Raw genomic sequence first — 20,711 nt, 5'->3', positions numbered from 1 at the left:
GTTTGAACCGAGTCAGGATAGAACTCATAAACAGATTGGTTTTACTTCTCTGGCATAAACCACAGGCCTGTTGCTATAACTTCAGGTGGTATCCAGTTAATATGGCAATATAAAGCTAGAACAATTGTACAACCACGGGATTTATGTCATAAAAGATGACCAGACTCAAGATTCTTTCTTAACACCCTTTTTCCAGAAATTCCAAAAAAGATGGACAATGAAAGACTAACAGGTGTTGGGAAGGTCTTCAATAAGTATTTCATCGACATATTTCAGGAATTCAAGAATATCTTCAATCAGATATCCATGAAAAGACGATAAATTGCTATAAACATTAAATAAGATGAAGACCGGTTCCATACCATGCCAGCATGATTGTGAACAGCATGAATTCTTCGATTGGATCCTTCTAGAAGCATTTTAGAAGCAATGAGCTTCTCCACCCCCTGCCATTCTTGTTCAAGAAGCAAACATTATGAGTTTTATTTTTCTTTACCTGATAGAATGTCATCAACATTGATGGAGATATAGAAGGCATCTTGAATAGATATAAAACAGAAAAGACAAATTAAATGATATCCCTGTGAATGTAAAGAACATAAGGAAATGAAAATAAGACATGCAAGAAAGCATACCAAAACAATCCCATCTTTGCACTTTATGCCAATAACAGTTCTGCAATGCAGTGTAATTATCAAAAATCAAGAGTTATTTTTTGGATTCAAGCAATTGCAAAAGAAACAGAACTATTTGACCAAAAAGTAAAGGAAAAATTTTATACCCGCTATTATCGACAGCTTTTGTTGCATACTCTATTTGAAAGACTCGCCCATCTGGGGAGAATGTTGTAACTGACAAATCATACTGTCATTCACCAGACATATGTTAAAGGCATCACAAGCATTTGAAGAAGAGTAAATACTATCACAGCCACAATCCCAACTAAAAAAGAGAGATCCTTGACTCATTATCAGCTCAAAGCCCACATCAAAACAGTAAATAATGTGCCCACAACATATATGCAGCTACCCTGTCTTCAAAAAAAAAGAGTAGATTATGCATAAGTGACCAAAAGGCAGAATTGGTGATTTCACACATACGAAATATAAACGAAGGAGTGCATATAGCACCTTCAATAAAAAAAAAAGAGTGTACACTATTAGGACCTCAAATACGTCTTCTCTGAAATATAGTAATTTAGATTTCTGGAAAATGGAAAAAGCAGAATTTAGATTTGAAAATGGAAATCCTGGGAAGAACAGTTGAGCAAGTCACCACAGCAAGTCTCTGAAAGAGATCAAAAGTTAAGGACAAGATGCTTCTCCTCAGCAGTCACCTCCAAGAAACTGAAACTGACTGGGATTTGAATTGGGCACATATTGGGCAAAGCTGGGGAGACATATCAGCTTCACATCTGTCATCCTCAATGGAATTGATCCTGCCAAGAGAAATCCAGCAGAGAAGGCACCGGAAGCAAGTCCTTAGTTCACTAGCAAACCTCTGCCCTCCAGATAAAAGCCTTTTTGGATGATCAGGTAGTCTCTGTTAGTTCCATGTATTGTTTTTGGTTTAAATACAAGAAAGCCATTGATATGGCATAGTATTGGTCTTGACAGACCATGGACAGTCTGGAATTTGATTATGTTATCAAGGAACTGTTATTAGTTTTTAGGTTGCCCGGTCTATGGGAAAATAGATAATCCAGTTTCTGCTGTGTATGGGACTGTTACTGGATATTAGATTTCCAAGTTATCAAAGACCTTAGATTCTTCCCACCTTTCTGGTAACCAGTAAAACAATTACTTTTTTTCCAGCAAAAATACCATATTGCAAATCAGTGAAGGAAGATGAGATTGACAAGGTCAGTGAAGTTGTATCAGGTGGATTTGTATCATCTATAATATCAGAATAGCACTGAAGGTAGATGAGATTGACAGGGTCAGTGAAGTTGTATCAGGTGGATTTGTATCATCTATAATATCAGAATAGCTAACTCAAAAGAATTGCCCTGATCATGGAATTTCTCCTTTCATGTGTAACACTCGATCAAAAATTCTCTGAGCAAAGAAATGGGGAATCAGGAACTTCAAGGACACTGAAATATGTAAACGGGTTCATTTTTTATGGACGAAAGAAAGATTATGTAGTTTCAAGTTCATGGTAGGTAATTCCATTGGTAAAGCTTGGAACTTTAATTTTGGTTTGGGCTTGTATTGATAAATAAGTCAAGGCCTAAGACACATATGGCAAGAGAAGTGCTAATATGAATGTCGCTATGAATCAGTTTGTATTTAGGCATAAACAGGAAATCACAAATTTGTGTAGCAGTTGCAGGAAATCAAGTTCAAATGCTAGAGCAAGCAAAGTTGCAACAAAATATCTTAATTTACTGTATCTCTAGACTTCACTAAATTTCTTTACGTGTTCTGTGCCAGGTATTGCAACTTTAATCATCAAATGCTCAAACTGGGTAGCCTTTTGATTTTTTAAATGTCTGCAGTGGCTTTCATGCACTCCAGTGACAATGGCTTATAACAAATCTAGTCTATATTAAGTTGAACCAAGTACTATCCTTCATGCAACACGCATCTGAAAACACATTTTGCTTTCTCAGAATTGATTGAAGGACATGTGAGGGTAACTTGTATAGTAAAGAGCACTAGTTGTCTATAAAAGACAGAATATATTAAAAATACTTTCATTCTGCAGATGAGGGAATGAATTCATCATTATCCATCACCATTAATAATTCAGTTTCCTCAACTAATTTTAATCTACCAAGCTAGTTACCATATTATACAATCAATTCTTCCATGTGAGGGCAGGAAAGGAGTATGATCAGCAATAGAGAGTCACCTTGATGTGGTGGAATCATCAGTTCGAGCCAATCGTTCCACCAAGTTTCCAGGATGGGAGAACACATGAACAGGGAAACACACAGGGGGGGCGTGTGGGAGCACCTCCAAATTTTAGGGAAATTCAAGGGGGGATGGGGGGATCTCTCTCTCTCTCTCTCTATCTATATATATGTATCATAATTCAAATTCAATAATGAAATATATTGATTCATACATCAAAAATGATTCAGTGAAATAGAAATTGTAAAATATTGCATACATTGATTTAAATTCATCGTTCATTATTCTAGAATATGATTAGTACTAAGCAAAATAGTAGATACTAAAGTCTACAGACTAGAATAGTAAATTGAAATTATTCTAGAATATGATTAGTACTAAGCAAAATAGTAGATACTAAAGTCTACAGACTAGAATAGTAAATTGAAATTACTCAAACTCAAAAATAGTAAAAAGTAACGAGTCAAAGACTTGGTCTAACGTCGTCAGCATCAAAAAATAGTAGATACTAAAGTCTAGAGACTGGAATAGTACATTGAAATTACTCAAACTCAAAAATAGTAAAAAGTGACGAGTCAAAGACTTGGTCTAAGATCATCAGTATCTAAAGTCAAGACTCAAAAGTTGAAAATTAAAAATGGATAATGGATAATGAATCAATGTTATCAGAACTGCATTGGTGATTGAATCAGTCAAACCCAAAACTAAGAACTGGATTTAAAAAAAAAAAGAACAAAAAACCGGTCAACCAAAAAATACATGAATATTCAAATTTTGAAAAGAAATAAGTAAATATTCATGTGAATCCATATGAATCCAAACCATTATACACAAATATGCAAAAGTTTCTCATATATATAGCAGGGGTGCAATTCTGTTTGGGTGATGGGTATAATTTTACAAGGTCATGACAAAGGAGTTCTATAACCAATGCCACCAACATCAAGGTACACAAAGGGCTTGGTGCTCTTGATTAAATGCTAGTTCCATACCCTCATACATGATAGAATCCAATGGAAACATTGTAATCCCCCCAATCCTGAAATCATGAAAACTGTTAAGTCCGCTGGATTTTGAGTGAGATCTAAAATTCTACTTTCTCCATATGAAATCCAATGAAGTAAAACCTCTCAAAGTTCCCTAGTCAATTAATGGTAATGTGAAAATCTTAAGTAAAAAACTTTTACTTTAAGAATTTAACATTACTTACATAGCATTAGTAGGGCTCTAGGGTTGAATATTAGGCCTCCCCACTCATAAAGACACCTAGCACTTTTTGAGGGTGGACTCCCCAGTGTTTTAAAAACCGGTCGGTCTGAACCGGTAACTAGTCAAACCGGCCGGTTAGCAAGCCCACCGGGTCAAACCGACAAAAAAACCCGCTTTGACCCACCATTTTGCCAAAAAATTGACCTAATCAGCCAGTTTAGTATGGAACCAGCCGGTTTGTGGTCAAACTGGCCGATTAGCTGCCAGCGCTGCAGAGGACCCACGCAGCGCCTTTTCCCAAGCGTTTAGGGTGTTTTGGAGGGAAAGTGAGTGTTCTATCCCTCCAAAAACACCCTCTCCAAGCCTTTAAAAGGCCCTTCTCCCTCTCATTTGTCTCACACATCTCATTTGGAGTATTTGTGAGTTTGATTGGGAGCTTGGAGAGTGTTGAGTTTTTGCTAGAGTAATGGAACAACAAAGAGTTTAAAAGTAGTAGTCATCATGCCTCCAACAGCCAAGGATACTGCATGGGTTCATTGTGATATGATTGATGGCAAAATGATCTGTAAATATTGCCAAAAATCTATTGGAGGGGGTATTAACAAGTTCAAGCAACACTTGGTTGGGATAGGAGGCCATGTAAAGCCATGTGAAGCACCAAATGACTCAATAAGGCATATTAGGGTAGAATAACTTCTGAAGTTTGAGACTCAATTCAATGAACCAATAGAGAAGTTTGTGACTCAAGCAGTTGCAAAGTTTGGGAGTCGAGACTCAACCAACTGAGTTTGATCATGATGACTCATGAGAAGTTTCAAGTGATAATGTTGATCACTATTATCATATATGTAGACTTGTAGTAGGCCAGTGGCCCCATAGTTTGTAGGCTTTGTTTTTGCACTCTAGAGGCCATTTAGAGCCTCATTGCTTATGTATTTTGTCGATGATATGTATTGCACTCGGTGCCATTTTGATATATTCACCTTTACATGGTATATAAATGAGCAATCTTTGCATATTTTGTCTCTATTGGCTTGGAATCATGGTTTTAAATATAGTTTTTTCATTAAAATTAATTATTTAATGTATTTATTTAAAACCGGTTCGTTTAGACCTAACTAATCCTGGTTCGACCAGTTCCGGTTCGAAACCCGATTCATTAGGTGGATCGGTCCAGTCACTGGTTCCGGTTTTTAAAACATTGGGACTCCCACAAGCACCCGTTTTGGGAAAACACATCCCCCACATTGGGGAATATTTCCCTTGTGCATCTCCCTAAGTTTGCCCAAAAGGGGGATGCGAGGAAACATTTTCCCAAGCATTCCCCCTCGTCCTAAGAGTGTGGGAATCGTGGGGAACATGCCCCCCACCCTGGGGCATGAGTTCCAATGGAACACTGGTTCGAGCCTAATAATCCCTAAGCTCGACGTAAGCCTTTCTATTTTGCAATTTTTTCCCTCATTTGTCATAAGAGGTTCGATGGATTGACATGAGGGGATAGGAATGTCTATTCTCGAAGTGAGCTCCAAGTAGATATGAAGCAAGTGGATACTAAGGTTATGCCTAAAGACGATTTTGTATCATCTTTTTCCACCAGCAAGCTAAAGCACGTATGAATCTCATGCATGCAACATCAAGCAGTTCCACTTTTTCACCCTAAAAAATGCGATATGCAATGCACTAAAATGGTGAGAGGGCTTTTCTTTTAAGCCCTGGAAAGCAGTCATTGTTAGATTTTGGGCACTAGATTCGGTGCACACACACAACAAATCTAGTAACAGTCTCAAATTAACTTTAACCCAACTAATTAACTGAAATACACAGATGTGTCTAACTAGAAACAAATTATGCACAGTGTAACTTATAAAACTAGCAATTGGATCATGCACAGTAAACATATTACACACAAGTTTTTCCCAATCAACAGTTCTTCATTAAATTCTTCTCAAAACCTACCTAGGCTCCCTTACTGGGACAATGGCCCTCAAGGAAATTACGAATGGTGTGAACATCGCGATCGGGATTAAGTCAGCAAGGGGAAAAAATCGGAAAAATCGGCAAACACAAAAATATTCATTTTTTTTCAATTTTTTAATATCTAAAGCATCTACAACATAAAATAAATGCATTGACACATAAATATGATAAAAAAACTAATACATATGATGTGTAACATCATTTCTAGTGCTACATCACACATAACAATGAATCATGTCATGAGTCATAATGTCATATACAATGAAATGAACCAAATAATTAATACTATTGATTTCCTCTGCCCCTCTTGTGAGAAAATGCAATAGCTTTCCCTTTAGATGTAGATGGTGGTGGAGTTGGCAGTGGACTCTGTTGTGCTATAGAAGTTGAAAAATTAGGAGCTACAAGAGGTAGACCACGTCCTCTACTGGTGGCAGGGGTAGCCTAGGTAGGCGGTGTCACCTCCTCCTCCTCCCCCTGTTGCTCCTCCTCCTCCTCTACCCCATCCACTACCTCCTGCTCTAACCAATCAGCAGCAGACTCCATAAGAGGCTTCTCAGCCTCAACCCTCCATGCAGCAGTGGTGTCAACCCCATCCAACCATGTGATTTTCGCAAAAATTGATATGGATCACAGAAGTCTCAATTCAATAATTAATTCCCTGCACGGAGGAGCCACTGCATCTAAGGTTCATCGTTTTGAACGGGCACGCTTGCAGGTTTCTAAGTTGAAAGCAGATCTAATAGCCTGATCTGCTCATTCAACTTGTCCTGACGATGAACCACACTGGTTGGTTCGAAACGCGTTGACAGAAATTTCTCCATGTGATTTTCGCAAAAATTGATATGGATCACAGAAGTCTCAATTCAATAATTAATTCCCTGCACGGAGGAGCCACTGCATCTAAGGTTCATCGTTTTGAACGGGCACGCTTGCAGGTTTCTAAGTTGAAAGCAGATCTAATAGCCTGATCTGCTCATTCAACTTGTCCTGACGATGAACCACACTAGTTGGTTCGAAACGCGTCGACAGAAATTTCTCCATGTGATTTTCGCCGAAGAATTCTTCAAAAAAATTGATATGGATCACAGAAGTCTCAATTCAATAATTAAATGTCCTCTCAAGTTGCCTCACCCACATTCAAAGATTGTAGTAGACATAAACCATGTCATTAAGTCGTTGGGACTCCAACCTGTACAAGGGTCATAAAATAATAATTATAAAAAATTATTATTTAATGAATTCAAAAAATTAATTGGAAATTTGGAATATTTTAAGTTTTAACCTGTTGCGCTTCTTGGTGTGTATTTTTTCAAATACACTCTAGTTGCGCTCACATCCTGAGGAGCTACATGTTTGGTTGAGCACTCGAATGGCAAGCCTTTGCAGATTGGGTACTCTGCCACCATAGCTTCTCCACCATGCATCTACAACAAAATTACAAATAAGATAAACATAAGAAAAAAAATGAAATTTGAAAGTTGAAGCGAAGTATGAAGTTATGAACTTGAAGAGACAATGAAATTTGACACAAACTAAAAAATACCTGGCATTTTAGTCTTCCTATTAACCACAGCCATGTCAAAACTAAATGTGCCACCTGCCATCTTGTATATCTCCATTTCTTTGGAGATTTCTACATGTTCTACTAGAGATGGCACCATCCTCTAAACACAGGTGAAGAATCCATCCATGACCTCAACATCAAATAAGAACCCACAAGGGTAAGCAAATGCAGGGTTCAGGTAGATCCCTGCAGCATGAATGGGACGATGGAGTGTGTTGTTCCATCGTTCATCAATCACTTCCCATAGGAGGAGTTGTTTCTGAAACCCCTCATCTCCCTTATCATCATAGTAGGTCTGAATGGATTCTTTGGCCCTATCCATGGCCTCATACAAGTAGCCCATTGCGGGCTTGTCACCATCAACTAATCAAAGAACCTTTACCAAAGGTTCAGTAATGTTGCACACCTCCTGCACTCCCACCCAGAAGCTTTCTTGGTATGAAACTAATCTGCATATGGCCTCTCCCTCTGGTTTGCGGCTAAATGCCAAAGCACGCCATTGATCTGAAAGAAACATTCTCTTCACATCCCACATAGAATTCAAGAGGGATTGAAGAGATATGAAACTGGTGGCAAACCGTGTAATGGTGGGGCGCACCAACTCCTTGTTGTTGGTGAATGTTCTCATCAAATGAAGCACAAATGCATGATTATATATAAATTTTGTAATGCTTTTTGATGAGTCAACAATATCTTTGACAAAAGAAATTTTCCTATGTCCTCCAACATCAAATCAATGCAATGTGCAGCACAAGGTGTCCAAAATAAAGTAGGATGCCTCTCCATAAGCATCTTGCCAGCAACAACATAATTTGCAGCATTGTCCGTTATGACTTGGACAACATGTTCTGGACCCACCTCCAAAATAAACACATCTAGCAAATCACATAATAATCGTGCATCTTTGATATGTGCAAATGCATCAATAGATTTCATAAACATTGTCCCCTTGGGACAATTAACCAAGAAGTTTATAAGGCTTCTACCCTTTTGATCGGTCCAACCATCTGACATCACAGTGCATTCTGTGTGCCCATGATGCCCTAAACTCATCCAATCTCTTGGTGCAGTCAACCTTTTCATTTTGAAGAATGTGGCCTCTAAAGTCATCATAAGAAGAGACTTTGTACCCTGGGCCAACAATTGCAACAGCATCAGCAGCAGGATGGAAACTGGGCCAACAATTGCAACAGCATCAGCAGCAGGATGGAAAAATGGATTATTCCTTACAACATTGAAAAGAATATCACTCCAAAGAAGAAACTTGCCCAACAACTTGTCAACTTCTTCTTTCTCTTTTTTTGTAATAATTGAAGAGATAGATGGTTGTGAACCAGACGTGGTTCTAGGAACAAAATATGATGAGGCAGCTACAGGGTTGGTTGTAGATACTGATGCTGAAGTAGAACCAGTGCCACTCTCATATTCACCTCCTAACACTCTATTCCCTGCTAGTTGACTCTTCAGAGCTGACTTGGACAGTTTGGTTTGCTCTATTTCTTCCAATGATCTGAGGGCTCTTCGGATGATTTCCAGATTTGTATTGGTGCAAGGCCCTACCTCATGTCCAAGGATTTGTGCAAAGTGATACTTCAATCTATATACCCCCCCGTCATATGATGCCCACACAACTTGCAAGTCAAGTTTGATCTGTCAAACCCTCCATCAGGTTCACTAAATTCCCACAAAGGATTTGGCATGTTTGTAATTTTGTTGAACTCTTGAGTTTTAATGTAAGATGAAGTTTGAAGTTGAACCTAGGGAACAAGAAGAATTGCAAGTTAAAAAAAATAAAAATAAATACAACACATTGAATTTTTTACAACAACAAAAAAAACCTCAACTCAATGCAACAATAATGGAAAAAATGCACATTCAAACCCAAGCAAAAATGATGCAAAAAATAGAGCACAAGAAGAAATTAAACTTATAAATCTAACAATCAAGTTTTTGCATTTTTGACCAAAATGAACCCTCTCCACTCTATGCAACAAAAGTGAAAAAAAACAATCAAATCCACTCAAAAATCGTTGAACATCAATGGGTTATACAAACCCAAGCAAAACAAGAAAAAAACCAAAAAAAAAGGCCAAATTTGGTGCCCATACCTAGAAACCACGCTTTGCTGATGAAACTTGGTCCAAACTCGAATTTTTCTTGCTTGGCATATTAAATTCTTTCGCTTTTTCCTCTCTTGCCTTTGTAAATGACTTCCTCTCCTCCTCAACTCTCAAAATTGCCCACTGTTTGAAAAAAATGACAAAAAAAACCCAAAATCAGCTCTTAAAACCTGTTGTTTCCGCCAGTCACGATTTTTTCTAATCAAATCGCAATTTTTTGGCGATTTTTTGAAAATAGAAAAATTGCAGAAAATATCGCGATTTTTTTAAATTACATATACAACAATTACCCTGGATCTGATCCAGCAAATCAAGCCCCATAATTGTCTTCGATCTGGCTAATCTGGATCTCCTTTGCTGCTTCGTACTCCAGCCTCGGACTCTGCATAACTGAGTATCTCACTCACAAAAAACTTGCAATATTACTCATGCAAATCTCTTACTTACTTTAGAGAATCTCTCTCTCAATGTCTCGTGCCCCTGTACATCTCTGTGCTTTGCTCGACCCTCTAGGCCCTCTTGGCCCTACTCGACTCTCTTGCCAAGCCACATTCCACAAGCCCTCTTGGCCCTCAAGGGGTCTAAGGCCTACTCGACCTTCTCCTCCACAAGATGCTCTCTTGCCGACCACCACATGCTCTCTGCCCTCCAAGGTCTGAGGCATACTCGACCTTCTCCTGGTAGAGCTCAAAGGAACATCTCGCTCCTCCTCCAAATCTACAAGGTATGTCCCTATTGTTGGTGTTCTTGGTCCATACTCAACCTTAGGAGCCTCTTGCTCCAGATCCTCTACCCCTGTTGGCTCGCTCGGCCCTCTCAACACTTCTAGTCCTTCACAAGCCCTCTCGACCCTTCACAAGCTCTCTCGACTCTCTTTCCAAGCCATACGACAACAAGAATGAATCACTCACCCTTATACTTATACTTCTCGAAAGGGTGTGTTGAAGAAAATGTAACTAGGTTCGGTTTTCATTATGACTTGTAAATATAATATTATGTAAAGAAAAAACACAATTATTATTATTCCTTGCATCATGGGTTTCATGAGCAAGATGTGTTTACCATAGGTCAAAGACATCTTCTTGATGTCTTTAGGATTTTGTGTCTTAACATAAGTATTATTGAAGTCATGTTGTCAAAGATCTACACTTCAATAAACAAGTGTCACTATCCCTTGCAAGTCGGCTAAATGAAGACAGTGATCTCCTTGATAAGTCGGCCCAGCTTATGGCTCACGTGTCGACCTAATGTATGTCAATGCTGACCCATATATATAATGCATGAAGTGGCATCATAAAGACAGAACTTTGGATCATCTCTGAAGAAGTAAGCGAAGAAGAAATACATAGTGAACCACAGTGACATACCTTCCTCTCAGTGAAGCTCATATACTAGTCTATCTCTCGATGAAGCTCAAAACACAGTCTATCTCTCGGAGAAGTCATCTATCTCTTTGTGAAGTCATCCCTCGGTGAAGCCCAGAACATAAGTTATCTCTCGGTGACGTCTGTCTCTCGGTGAAGCTCGGATGATCTATCTTCTCTTGGTATAAGACTGTCCTATCATTGCCAGTATAGCGGAGAACTCAACACACTGTCTCAAAGACTGTGTCATTCAAGATAAAGTGAAGAACTGTGGTAGCCAAGAAGCAGTGGACTGTGATAAGAAGGCGAATGTATAAGGAGGCCGAAATCTGAAGGCATGCAGTGCCATAAAGACAAGAGACTGTGAAACGAAGACCGAATAGTGCAAGGGATAGTGACAAACATATTGGAGGTAATCTTTAGTCAAAGTTTTGTCAAGGGTCTTGGTATTCATCCACTAAACATCCATAAGAAGAGATTCAAGGGTTTTACTCTCAAGAGGAGAGGTTTTGCCCTGGCTTGGAGCCAACATATTGGGTACTTGTTCTACTGTTGATCTTCTATTTTGATAATTGTTTGCACAACACATTAACATAACGAAGATAAATAGAGAAAGACAACACAAACGTTATCAATAAGTTTAAGAAGAATCACTAAGCCATGAATTGCCCTAGATTCTTCAACATGGTATCAAAGCTATGGTTCAAAGAGGGCATGAAGGAGATCAACTATATCATAGAAAAGTTAGTAAAGAAGTGCTCATCTTTAGCTGGACTAATCAAGCAATACTTCAAAACAGTATGGAGTAAATTCTTCTCTTCCCAAGATCCAAAAGATTCAAGAAATGAAGGATTGTTCTCAGCTCTCTCCGAAACATTCCAAGATGAAAACATATGGGTAATAGACAGTGGAGCTTCAAGGCATATGACCGGGTATCACAAGCAACTCAAGACCTTGTCTAAAGGAAAATCTTCATACTCAGTGGAGCTTGGTGACAACAAGAGCTATCCCGTCAAAGGAATTGGATCAACATCAATTGCGTTGGAAGGTGGAGGTAACATTCATCTCAACAACATATTATATGTTCCAGGTTTGTACAAAAATCTAATTTCAGTTTCATCTCTAGAAGAAAAGGGAGATAGAGTTGCTTTTATTGATGGTAAAGTAGTAGTTTGGGCCAAAGATTCAAGCATTGAAAAAGCTAGAGTCATTGGAGTTAGAGAAGGCAGACTATACAAACTCTCATCTCCTCAAAATCAAGCACTTGTCCACATTAAGATAAGCCCATGTGAATTATGGCATAGAAGATTGGGCCATCTCCATTACAAAATTCTACCAACCCTAAATTCCATTGTAAATGGAATTCCAAATCTTAAAGAAGAACATGAAGGAGTCTGCAAAGGTTGTGCCCTGGGAAAGAGTACAAAGAAACCATTTGCTAACAACACATCTAGAGCCCAAGAGATTCTGGATCTCATTCACTCTGATGTATGTGGGCCTATGTCCAAATCTCTTGGAGGTCATCTATACTATGTTACATTCATCGATGATCATTCAAGAAAAACTTGGGTTTATCTACTTAAAACAAAGGATGAAGTATTCACAAAATTTCAAGAATTCAAGACAGAGGTAGAAAATCTTACAGAAAGAAAGATAAAGATCCTGAGATCAGATAATGGAGGTGAATATACTTCCAAAGAACTTACTGCTTTCTGTAAAGACTCTGGGAATAAGAGGGAGTTCATTGTTCCCTACAACCCTGAACAAAATGGAGTAGCTGAATGTAAGAACAGAGCTATAGAGGAAAGTGTCAAGGCTATGCTCCATGATCAAGATTTACCAAAATTCTTGTGGGGAGAAGCAACAAAAACCACAATATATATTCAAAATAGAAGGCCTCACAGGTCTCTTGGCAATATCACTTCTGAAGAAGTCTTTACTAGAAATAAACCTAATATTGATCATCTCTGGATATTTGGATGTCCAGTATATATCCACATTCCCAAGGACAAAAGGAAGAAGCTAGATCCTACAAGCAAGAAGGGAATCTTTGTTGGATATAGCAACTCTTCCAAAGCCTACAGAATCTACATAAAGGAAGGACACCAAATAGAAGTAAGCAGAGATGCAATCTTTGATGAAAGCATTGCCTTCAAGAAATCCAAGGATCTCATTCTGATGAAGAGGATCTCCCTATGTTTGAAGAGGAAGCATCTAATGAAGAAGAAATCTCTCACCATGAAGAAGAAGGTCCCAGTGAACCTATCACTATCCCCGAAGGAAGAAAAAGACCTTACTGGTTATCCACTCTTCAAGAAGCAGAAGGTCACACGGCAAACCGAACTTTCAAGGAAAGCAAGAAACCAAAAAGATACTTAGGAAGAGGCGGCCAAACATCAAAAATGGAAAGATGCAATGAATGAGGAGTACCAATCTATCATGAAGAATGGAATTTGGGAAATTGTCCCAAGACCAGATGACAAGTCAGTGGTAACCTCCAAATGGTTATATAAAATCAAGCACGTTGTCGATGGAAGCATTGACAAACGCAAGGCAAGCATTAAATATGAAGAAACCTTTGCTCCCACAGCAAGGTACACCATAATCCGATCTCTGATATCTCTGGCAACATCCATGGGATGGAAGGTACATCAAATGGATGTCAAAGCAGCATTTTTGAATGGCACCATAGATGAAGAAGTCTATATCGAACAACCATTAGGATATGAAGTAAAGGAAAGGAAGACTCACGTTTGTAGATTAAAGAAGGCACTCTATGGCCTCAAGCAAGCTCCTAGGGCATGGTATGCCAGAATGGATGCATACTTGCAAAGATTGGGTTTCAAGAAAAGTACTGCAGATCCAAACCTTTACATCAAAATAGAAATGGATGAACCTGTCATCATACTTCTATATGTAGACGATCTTCTCATCACTGGGATCGAAGAAAGAATTCAAGAATATAAGAAATTGCTAGCAACAGAATTTGACATGAAGGATTTAGGACTCATTCACTACTATTTGGGTCTAGAAGTTTGGCAAGAGCCAAATGAAATCTACCTAGGACAAGGGAAGTATGTGATCGAATTACTAAAGAAATTTGATATGATGGAATGCAAACCCATGACTACTCTGATGATCACAAACTTGAAGATGTTAAGAAACTCTGAATCCAGTCCAGTAAATCCTACCAAGTATAGACAACTAGTAGGATCTCTGATGTATCTAGTAAATACTCAGCCAGATATATGTTTTGCAGTAAACATTCTCAGCCAATTTCAAATAGAACCGAGACATGAGCGTTGGATAGCTGCAAAACACATATTAAGATATCTACAAGGAACCATCCACTATTGCCTAAAATATGAAAAGGGAAGAAGTGTAAATCTAGAAGGATTCACTGATTCTAATTGGGGTGGAAGCGAGAAGGATGGAAGAAGCACTACAAGAGGATGTTTTAACCTAGGATCCTCTATAGTCTCTTGGATGAGCAAAAAGCAAGAGACAGTGGCATTAAGTAGTGATGAAGCCAAGTAGGACCCTACCGTCATACATTGTGATAATACCAGTTGTATAAGACCATCTGAGGACCCAGTATTTCATGGGAAAACGAAGCACATAAACAACGAATACCACTACATTCAAAAGTTGGTACCGGGTGGTGTGCTGAAGCTGGAGTATATCCCCACCGATGATCAAACTATAGACATTCTGACGAAGTCTCTACCCAATAAAAAACTTATGTATTTCGAAAATAAGCTTGGCTTGTTGACATATCCTCCCTAGTTGAGAGGGAGAGATAGACACATCATCCTTGTCTTCATTTTGAAGAAAGGATGGAGGATTGAGTAATCATCTGGCATCTGATACTTGTTGAGGATGTGTAGGGCATCCAAGATAAGAGTAGGCAAGAGGACCGATATTCTTTGAGGATTGGGGACCCAAGATAAGAATAGTCCTAGAAGGTCATACTCAGTGAACACCCGGGTGGGTATGTACCTTGAGAGACAATGATGAAGGTGTCTATCATCATTGGTCTCACCAATATTGTGCTCTGATCTATTAAGAGATAGAGTTGTTAGTCAAGGCCTTGCTATGTGACAATGTTGGTTATCATGATGCTATACAGATGGATTACTAGTCCGACTCTTTTTATGAGATCTCTTTAGTGATGAATAGCCTTGTATCATTTAAATGAATAACTCCCTAGTTAAGAGGGGGTGTTGAAGAAAATGTAACTAGGTTCGGTTTTCATTATGACTTGTAAATATAATATTATGTAAAGAAAAGAAACAATTATTATTATTCCTTGCATCATGGGTTTCATGAGCAAGATGTGTTTACCATAGGTCGAAGACATCTTCTTGATGTCTTTAGGATTTTGTGTCTTAACATAAGTATTATTGAAGTCATGTTGTCAAAGATCTACGCTTCAATAAACAAGTGTCACTATCCCTTACAAGTCGGCTAAATGAAGACAGTGATCTCCTTGATAAGTCGGCCCAACTTATGGCTCACAAGTTGGCCTAATGTATGTCAACATTGACCTATATATATAATATATGAAGTGGCATCACAAAGACAAAACTTCGGATCATCTCTGAAGAAGTAAGCGAAGAAGAAATACATAGTGAACCACAGTGACATACCTTCCTCTCGGTGAAGCTCGTATACTAGTCTATCTCTCGGTGAAGCTCAGAACACAGTCTATCTCTTGGAGAAGTCATCTATCTCTCTGTGAAGTCATCCCTCGGTGAAGCCCAGAACATAAGCTATCTCTTGATGACACTTGTCTCTCGATGAAGCTCGGATGATCTATCTTCTCTCCGTATAAGGCTGTCCTATCACTGCCAGTATAGCGGAGAACTCAACAAATTGTCTCAAAGACTGTGTCATTCAAGATAAAGTGAAGAACTGTGGTAGCCGAGAAGCAGTGGACTGTGATAAGAAGGCAAATGTATAAGGAGGCCGAAATCTGAAGGAGTGCAGTGTCATAAAGACAAGAGACTGTGAAACGAAGACCGAATAGTGCAAGGGATAGTGACAAACATATTGGAGGTAATCTTTAGTCAAAGTTTTGTCAAGGGTCTTGGTATTCATCCACTAAACATCTATAAGAAGAGATTCATGGGTTTTACTCTCAAGAGGAGAGGTTTTGCCCTAGCTTGGAGCCAACATATTGTGTACTTGTTCTATTGTTGATCTTCTATTTTGATAACTGTTTGAAGAACACACTAACATAACGAAGATAAATAGAGAAAGACAACACAAACGTTATCAATAAGTTTAAGAAGAATCACTAAGCCATGAATTGCCCTAGATTCTTCAACAGGGTGTAATACCATGGATCTATAGCTGCAAAGCCCCATCACTTGGCCCACTTGCCCCACACATGAGAATAATCTTGACAGTACCCAAAACATCAAGAATCATGAATTTAGTACCCTATGAAAGTCACTAAAGGCAGCAGATGGGTCCTACCATCAAGATCTCAATTGTTCTATGCCGATTACGAGGAACAGTTAACTTTAGCTTTAAATTTCATGGTGTGTCCATAATTGCTCCCAATGAAGTAGATGTAGCATAACTGTATTTATCAATGGCTGATTTCAGATTCTATCTATGCATTAAGTATTTTTGCTTGAGCGTTTTTGTAGAATTATCGCATCCATCTTTGAATGGCCATTTCAGACCAGACCATTAAGTAATTATGATTATGCCTGCAGCCATATGTGTCAGGAGCTTCAATAAGCTAAGTGTCAACACAAAGAAAAGCATATAATTTTCAAGAATGGATGTCAAACTAGGAAAGCAATTCCATAGTTTGAGAATCTCCTTTAAGAAAGAATTTGCAGTAAAATATTCCTGTGAAATGTGAGATTTGGTCTGTATATCAAACCAAATCTGGCTAAAAGCCTTAGTTTTTTATAATTGTAAATTATGCATCCATTGTATGGGGAAAATTACATTTGTTATAGTCATTAATGGTTGCGATGCTAACACAACCACCATGTTATATGGTCAATTAGGTTTATCTCAGGAGGTCAGAGAAATGATTGTTATTCTCCCCACCGACATTAAATTCCGGCAGGTGACATGATGAGCTTTGTTGTAATGGTTTCAAGCCTTGTTGTAGTCCTTCTGAGGACTGAAACATGTATATACCTCATATGGAATATAAAGATATTTCCCATAGAAAACCCAAAAAAAACACAACAAATGTTATATGCTACTTCATAGTCCAAAAGAATGAGTTCCAAGTCTGAAACTCTCTATAGGCGAACCAAACTTGCCACAAGCAGATGGAAAAGCTCACGCGTCAATTATAGAGGCCAAAAGCTAAAGACAAAAGGGTATTTGAATTTTTTCTACTTTCGGACAAAATTCTAGTCCAATAAAATCCAAGATGTACGAGTGCCCCAACACATACGAATTCGCCCTTTTCCTCTGTACAGTCCGATAAACTAAGGCTTTGAAGGACCGGGGAAAACAAAACAATCAATATATTTACATCTGGAGAATTGAATCGCACTTTACTCTATGCCATAGTTGTAAAAGATGGAGCTGCCTGACCAGGTAATTAACAGGTAGCTCTAAATGGTTGAACCGTAAACCATCGCATTGAAGGATGTTCCAGCTACCCCTTCTTACCTCGCCTAGAGTTTACGGTAACAACAACTTTAACATATATAACGATCTACCCCGCGTATACCAACAGGGAATAAACAAACTCTAACAAGAATAGCCAAAAAACCCTAAGTTTGTCGTGTAAGGAGACTTGAATGATTTAAGTACGGATGAAGCACAAAGGGGCTTGAAGCTATCCATTACAGTGAACGGCCTAGGTTACCCTAAACGTACTTAAACCTACCTATTATAACTTTAAGAGTCGATAAACCCTAATTTTTTTCGAAATGTTCAGAGGAGACCAGAAAATGGAAGTTATTTGAGGCAAATAGATCCAGTCCTACGTCCTGGTTATTGAAGATAAAATTATGCATGAAATGTGGCAGGAGCAGAGAAAAATGAGATCAAAAAAATATATATTAAATAAAACGCACCCCGGTTCCAATGCTACCCATATTGGTCCTACGAACTGCTCAGCACGTGAAGGCAAAAATAGTTCTTAGTGATGTCGAGCTCCTAGGCTTCGGCTCCGAGATTCAGACGAGATACTCTGAGATTTCACGACTTACTTGTTCATCAAGCTTTCATAACACCCACCAACAACAGGAAAAAAGCAAAAGCGAAGAAGACCAGTGGCGTCCTGACACACTGAATTTAAAATAAATATGTAATTTTCATTTTATTTCTGAACGTCCTAAAAATTTAATAATAAAAGGTCAAATTATAAACGAAGTGTTTTGATTTAAGGTGTGTTCGATGACTTCGTCGTCAAGTTTTATTTAGTTCAATTTATGAATGAAGTTAATTTTTTTCGATATATATGTTTATGCTAGGTTTATTGAATTTGGGAAAGTATGTGAAAATGGTGGTATGTAATATTTGTTTATGTATAGTGTTATCAATTTTTTAATTTTTATGGATATGGACAAGGAAAGTGAAAAGTTGAATAAAAAAGCTATATTCAATATGGGATTAATGAAATATTAAGTTGTCTTTCTATGGTAGTTTAAGTCATAATCGTTGTGGAATGAAGTTTTACTGAATGGGAGATTTTGGGTTCGAATCTTATGCTACCTTCCCCCATAGTGGGGTGAATAATGGACATGTAAAACTTGAAAATAAGAGAGTCCTACCAAACTTACAAAAAAATGAAATATTATTTAATATAAGGCATCCTAATTACTTTTAATAACATATGGGTCATGGTATATTAAAATTTATATTTTAAAAAGTAATGTACATTTAAATGAAATTTGTCAAAAAATCATTCTATGAATTTATTTTATTTTTATATATTTTAAGGGGAAAGAATTGACTTATTTTTAAGTTTTTAATAAATTTGGATTAAAATGAATTTATGTTAATTAATTAATTATTAAAATTTGATTTTATAAAGGTGGGAGAGAATGCATTAATAAAGTTGAGATGAATTTATGTTAGTTAATTATTAAAGCTTAATTTTATAAAGGTGGGGAGAGACTTTATTAGGGACTAAAAATTGAAGTCAAATAGCATGAATGGGTATCAAAGCTTATTATTTGGAGAGTATTAAAAATTTTAAAATAGTTTTTGTTGTTGATATCTATGGTGAAATTAGGCAAGATTAAAAAGTTACGACATATTAGAAAAGGTGCTCATGTTGCGGATGGAGAAGATAGGCATGTCTAGCCTTTCCATTATCTCGCCTTCAATCCTAAGATGTGTAGAGAATGAGAAGCATCTTTATCACTACTATCAATTATGTGTAGATAGGTTGAGGCATTGTAACAAGAGTGGTGAAACATAAGAGAATGGCATGGAGAAAACCAATAAAAAGGTAAACATTAAGATGAAAATTTTGATGAATACAAGTTTTAAATTTTAATTTTGTTGATAATAATAATATTCTATCAATATTCTTCATCATTTTGCTTTTTTTTCTTTGCTCTTATCTGCAACCCTAAAAACCCTACTCAATTCCCTTATGTGTCTCCGGCATAGCCTGCCTGGAGGGGCCTCCTCCCCCTCCATCAGATGATGCGGTGGCCTTTTACGCCCTGATCACATCTCTTCCAAAAAATCTGAGGACCACGGACCAGGGGCTAGCATTCCAAGTTCGTGTAAAGGGTGGAAGGCATTCCTTTAGTTGCACTGCCTTCTAGTTTTCGTCGCACTACTTTGGCTTTTATGCTTGGCCTTTGGTCAGAAAATTTATTGGGATGTGGTCGTCATCAAAGTCCATGAAGCAACGGACAAAAAAACCTGGAAGTTGATGATGAGAGGAAATTTGGGCATTTACGCCTATGGGAATGATTTCTTGCTTTTATATTCGAGCTAAAAGGAAGAAAAAGAAGTAGTTTTTAGAAACAACCCTTATTTCTTTGGGACCGGGGGAATGTATCTGAACAAATGGTCTCTAGACTTCGACTCCGTTGAGGATATCCCCAATGGTGTTCCAGTTTGGGTGAAATTTCCCCGGCTTCCTCTCTTGCTAAAGCGATGACTATCTCAAAGAGTACTTAGACAGAGTTGAACCTAACAGCAGTCAGTTTGCATGTGCCAAGATATGCGTCGAAGTTGATTTAGAAAAGGGGCTCCCTGTTGAAATCTTCCTCATAGTGGGGGATTGGAAACACTACCAAGTTATGGACTATGAATAACTTCCCTTCAAGTCCTGGATTTTCCATGAATATGGGCACTTTGCTTGGGACTGTAAAAAAGCCCAAGCCAATAAAGGAGACTAAGAGCCCCAAGAGGAGCAATGGAAAACCCAAAGGAAAGGAGGTAATATGCGGAATGTGGCGATGAGCATAACCAATGCTCCCTAAGGCAATAATGTTCCCTCCTCTTCAACAAACCCTTTTGGGGCTTCGCAGTCCCCCGAGGTGAATCAGTTGGAAGAACCCGCTTAGGAAATACAACCCACTTCACTTGTGGGTGGAAATGAGGTATAAACTCAAGAAGAGGGTGAAATCAGGACTTGTCGAAGGACATAGGTACATAAGTGATT

At 38.1% G+C, this 20,711-nt stretch overlaps 1 protein-coding gene across 1 annotated transcript in view; it reads right to left on the bottom strand.

Annotated features, from left to right (window-relative positions):
* LOC149184641 (proteasome subunit alpha type-3-like) overlaps positions 1–18,392 on the bottom strand; it is a 96,076-nt gene extending 77,684 nt beyond the window's left edge. The window contains exons 1-4 of the mRNA XM_089417639.1: positions 18,157–18,392; positions 782–864; positions 636–675; positions 363–446 (exon numbers count right to left, since the gene is read on the bottom strand). Of these exons, the coding sequence (XP_089273765.1) occupies positions 363–446; positions 636–675; positions 782–864; positions 18,157–18,177 (228 nt within the window). The 5' untranslated portion in view covers positions 18,178–18,392. The remainder of the gene's footprint in view (positions 1–362; positions 447–635; positions 676–781; positions 865–18,156) is intronic.
* Positions 18,393–20,711: the final 2,319 nt, after the last annotated feature.

Source organism: Pinus tabuliformis, chromosome 3_2 (genome assembly GCF_031772625.1).
Source record: "Pinus tabuliformis cultivar Carrire ecotype Pingquan chromosome 3_2, CPIR1, whole genome shotgun sequence".
Taxonomy (NCBI): domain Eukaryota; kingdom Viridiplantae; phylum Streptophyta; class Pinopsida; order Pinales; family Pinaceae; genus Pinus; species Pinus tabuliformis.
Note: the sequence above shows the minus strand (reverse complement) of the source record. Positions and strands in the feature narration are given on the sequence as shown.